A 4,167-nucleotide genomic window follows, 5' to 3' on the forward strand; every position below is an offset into this window, starting at 1 on the left:
GAAATATGAGCTATAATATATAGATTTTAGCCAGAATATGTAGATATTAGCTATAAAATCTGGAAATCTGAGCTATAATGTATAGATTTTACCCAGAATATGTAGATATTAGCTATAAAATATGGAAATATGAGCTATAATATGTAGAATTTAGCCAGAATATATAGATTTTTAGCCAAAAATATAGATTTTTAGCCAGAATATCTGCATATGAGCTATAAAATCTGGACATTCTCGCTATAAAATACACATATTAGCCATAATATCTGGAAATCTTGTTTATTTTATATACATTGGCCATGATATCTCGAAATTGCAGCTGTAATCTGTACCTACGAGCTCTGCTATGCAGAAATCTTGGCTAGAATCTGGATGTCTCAGGTATAACATGCAGAAATTTTAGCTATAATCTCTCTATTAGGTCGAATACACAGAAATTTAAGGTATAATTGATAGATATTTGCTCTAATATAGGGAAATATAGCTCTAATTGATACAGATTTGTGATGCTGGATGAAAAATCTTTGCTATAATCTCAAAATTTTAGCTCTAATTTCTAAATTCTAGCTCCAATCTTTAAATTCTAGCTCTAAATTCTAGCTCCAATCTTTAAATTCTAGCTCCAATCTCTAAACTCTAGCTCTAATCTCTAAATTCTAGCTCTAATCTCTACATTTTACCTCTAATACACCAAAATCTTGGCTCTAATACAGAAAAATCTTAGCCAAAACACAGAAAAATCTTAATTCTCCTCTATATCAACCCTAATTTCTAGAAATCTCAGCTCTAATCTCCACAAATGAGCCACAATCTATCGAAATCTCCCCTGGAATTGATCTATTTTTGTTATTATAGATAGAAATCTTGGCTAAAAATCCATATATTAGCCACAAAATTCAGCAATCTTGGCTAGAACGCATAAAAATTCACTGTCCTAGAGGAAAAATCTGAGCTCTAATATAAATTATCTCTAATCTCCACCTAGAAACCACCAGATATTGCAATTTTAGCCCTCTCTAGATCTCTATTTTAATTCCTTTTTAATCTTCTTCGGGGCCAGCAGCCCCAAACGAGCCCAGGCTCCAACTTCCCTCCTGCTGCAGAGGATTTAATTCTGCCTTTTTCAGCCCAAATCTCCCAGCAGAGGAAGAACCTGGAGGGAGAAAATTTTCCCCTCCCTGCGTTTTTATTTATTTATTCATTTATTCCTTGATTTCTCTTCTCTCCTTTTGGCTTCTTCCCACGATATTGAAGCCCCTGAGGAAATTCAGCTCAAAGCCAGAGGCTCCTGGTGGGGATTTTAACCCCCCAAAAAACCTCATTTTGGCAGCAAAAACCTCCCCCCTTCCTCACCCTAAATCAGGGAAACTAATTTCCCATCATCTTTAATTAATTAGCTCCCACTAATGAAAGCATCACGTGGCCAGGATGAGGTGGGATCCCAGAGCCCACGGAAATTAAACTGCTAAATAATAGATGCTGGCTCTTAACGAGCTCATTTTAAGTGGAAATTTTGGTGGGTTTTGATATTTTAAGGAAAAAAAAATTCACATTTTTTTGGTTTTTAATCTTCTCCCAGCAAAATTTTTGGCACTCACCTGGAAGTTGAATGAAACTGGAGGAGAAAAAAAAAGACTCCTCAGATGTTGTCTGTTGGGAGTGACCTCCAAACTCCAGTCCCCCACCCCCCCCAAATTCCTTTTATCACCAAATTAATTCAGAGTTCTTAATTGATTAGTAAGAATTTACAGGGGAGAAAAACATCCCCACCCCCCACGCTGGGAGATTCCACCTCAAAGGAGCTTCAAAACTTCCTAGAGTTTAATTTATTGGGTGTATAAATTTCTACCAGCTCCAGGGGGGGGATTTTTAGCCTTGAGGGAGTGGCCAAAGGGTGAAGAGTTGGTTGGAGAAATCCATTGGGGGCCTTTTTTTGGCCAAAAAAATAATGAGGTGACCCTAAAATCCTCAAATCATGGAATTTTTGGGGGGTTGGAAGAGACTTTTGAGGTCCTGGACTCCAAGCCTTGACCCTCAGCACCTTTGGGTGCCCCCCCAAGGGTGGGAGGTTGGGTGGTGGGACACGAGCGGGTGCTCCTCAAACCCTCTGTGAGGAGCAAAACCCCCACCCCTTGACCCCTCCTCTGCTCAGCACCCACCTCAGCCCCTCAGCTCCTCCCACCTCAGCCCGGGTGGGGCAGGATGAGCCCATATCAGGAGCTCCACCAGCTGTAGGGACCTCAAGCTGCCTCCTCTTCCTCTTCTTCTTCCTCCTCCCAGAAGATGCAGCCAGGAGACACCAGCTCCCGTCCCTTCAAGCAGAGGAAGAGTCTTGGTGAGCTCCTGGGGAGCAGCAGAGGGGAGATGTGGGGGGTGGGCTCCACTCATTCCTCCTTCTCCTCTTCTCCCACAGCCACCAGGATGCACGAGGTGACGACCATCCGCCTGAAATACCCCAACAAGCTCCCGGTGAGGGTCGTGTCCTCCTGCTCTTCGTGGCCACCAGGACCCCCAGAGCCTCAGCTTGAGTCTCCATGGCTCCATTCTGAAGCCCACCCCCCCTTCTAGAGTGGTCCCAAACCCTCCCAGGTCCTCCTCTCCCCCTCCTCCAGCATCTTCTCCCCGCTGCAGGTGGTTGTGGAGCGCTACCAGAAGGAGAAGACCTTGCCCCCCTTGAGCAGGACCAAGTTCCTGGTGTCCCAGGACCTGCCCCTGGCCCAATTTGCCATCACCTTGAGGTGAGGGGGTCAAGATGGGCTTGGGGGAGGGGTCCCCACCCCTGGCCACCCCCCTGGACCCCAGTGCAAAACCCACCCGAGGTGCTGCTGGAACTAGGAGGCCACTTTGGCCGCTCCACTGGCCAAGCGTTTAGATGTGGCCTAAAGCAATTAACCTCTGTAATTAGGCTTTGTAATTAGCCAAGGGTGTTTTCCTGCAGGGCATGAGGTGCTTGCTAAAGGGGGGTTGGACTTAGAAGACCTTCAAAGGTCCCTTCAGACCCTAAACCCCTCGATGATGGTGGCTTAGGGCAGATCCCTCCCCACATGAGAAGGTGGCAATTAGCCCAAGGACCTGCAGCCCACCCCTTAATTAGGGGTGGGTAATTAGCAGCCCAGTGCTGTGGCAGCTGACTTGGAAACCTTTGGGCTCTGCTTGATGAAATCCCTCCCAAGAACCAACTTCTGGTGGGGTCAGATGGATGGGGGGAGGTTTTGGGGAACATCTGGGCACCCACCTTGATGCCCTTGGGTGGTGGGACCAGGGGGAGGTGATGCTGAAGCTCAAGACCCCTCAACCTCTGAGCTCTGTGTCCATGGATGGATCTTCTCCATTGGGCCAAGAACCAACTTCTGGTCAGGTCAGATGGTTGGGGGGAAGGTCTAGGGGGGGTTTTGGGGAACATCTGGGCACCCACCTTGATGCCCCTGGGTGGTGGGACCAGGGGGAGGTGATGCTGAAGCTCAAGACCCCCTCAACCTCTGAGCTCTGTGTCCATGGATGGGTCTTCTCCATTGGGCCAAGAACCAACTTCTGGTCAGGTCAGATGGTTGGGGGGAAGGTCTAGGGGAGGTTTTGAGGAACATCTGGGCACCCACCTTGATGCCCCTGGGTGGTGGGACCAGGGGGAGGTGATGCTGAAGCTCAAGAACCCCTCAACCTCTGAGCTCTGTGTCCATGGATGGATCTTCTCCCTTGGGCCAGACACCCACACGTGGTTGTCCTTGGCAGGACACGTCTTGGCTTGGCCTCCTCGCAGACCTTCTACCTGCTGGTGAACAACAAAGGGCTGCCCAACATGGCCATCACCATGCAGGAGCTGTACCAGGCCAACAAGGATGAAGATGGTTTCCTCTACCTCACCTACGCCTCCCAGGAGATGTTTGGCAGCTCCAAGGAGGAGGAGCCAGCAGCTGCTTGACCACAAATCCATCATCTCCCACCCCCACAGTCCTTGGAGATGCTCCACTCGGGGCTCCAAGGGTGGAGAGATCGGGGGTGGATGGCTCCAAATTTGGGTTAAGATGGATGGGGGAGGTTTGGGTGGTTGGTGGGGGTTCAACCCTTGGATTTTGGTGGGATTCAACCTCAGATTGTGGTCAGGTCCAACCCTTGGGTGGTTGGTGGGATCCAACCTCAGACTGTGGTCAGGTCCAACCCTTGGATTTT

The 4,167-nt window shown here is 48.1% G+C and overlaps 1 protein-coding gene across 1 annotated transcript; it reads left to right on the forward strand.

The window, feature by feature from the left end:
- Positions 1 to 2,280: 2,280 nt before the first annotated feature.
- Positions 2,281 to 3,919, forward strand: LOC103767856 (microtubule-associated proteins 1A/1B light chain 3C-like; the record flags this gene model as incomplete). Its single annotated transcript, XM_008934983.1, has 4 exons — positions 2,281 to 2,335; positions 2,414 to 2,469; positions 2,632 to 2,738; positions 3,730 to 3,919. Coding segments are annotated over 4 exons (408 nt in total), but the record flags the coding sequence as incomplete, so codon positions are not given.
- Between the last annotated feature and the right edge of the window lie 248 nt (positions 3,920 to 4,167).

Source organism: Merops nubicus, unplaced genomic scaffold (assembly GCF_000691845.1).
Source record: "Merops nubicus isolate BGI_N331 unplaced genomic scaffold, ASM69184v1 scaffold20892, whole genome shotgun sequence".
Classification (NCBI taxonomy): domain Eukaryota; kingdom Metazoa; phylum Chordata; class Aves; order Coraciiformes; family Meropidae; genus Merops; species Merops nubicus.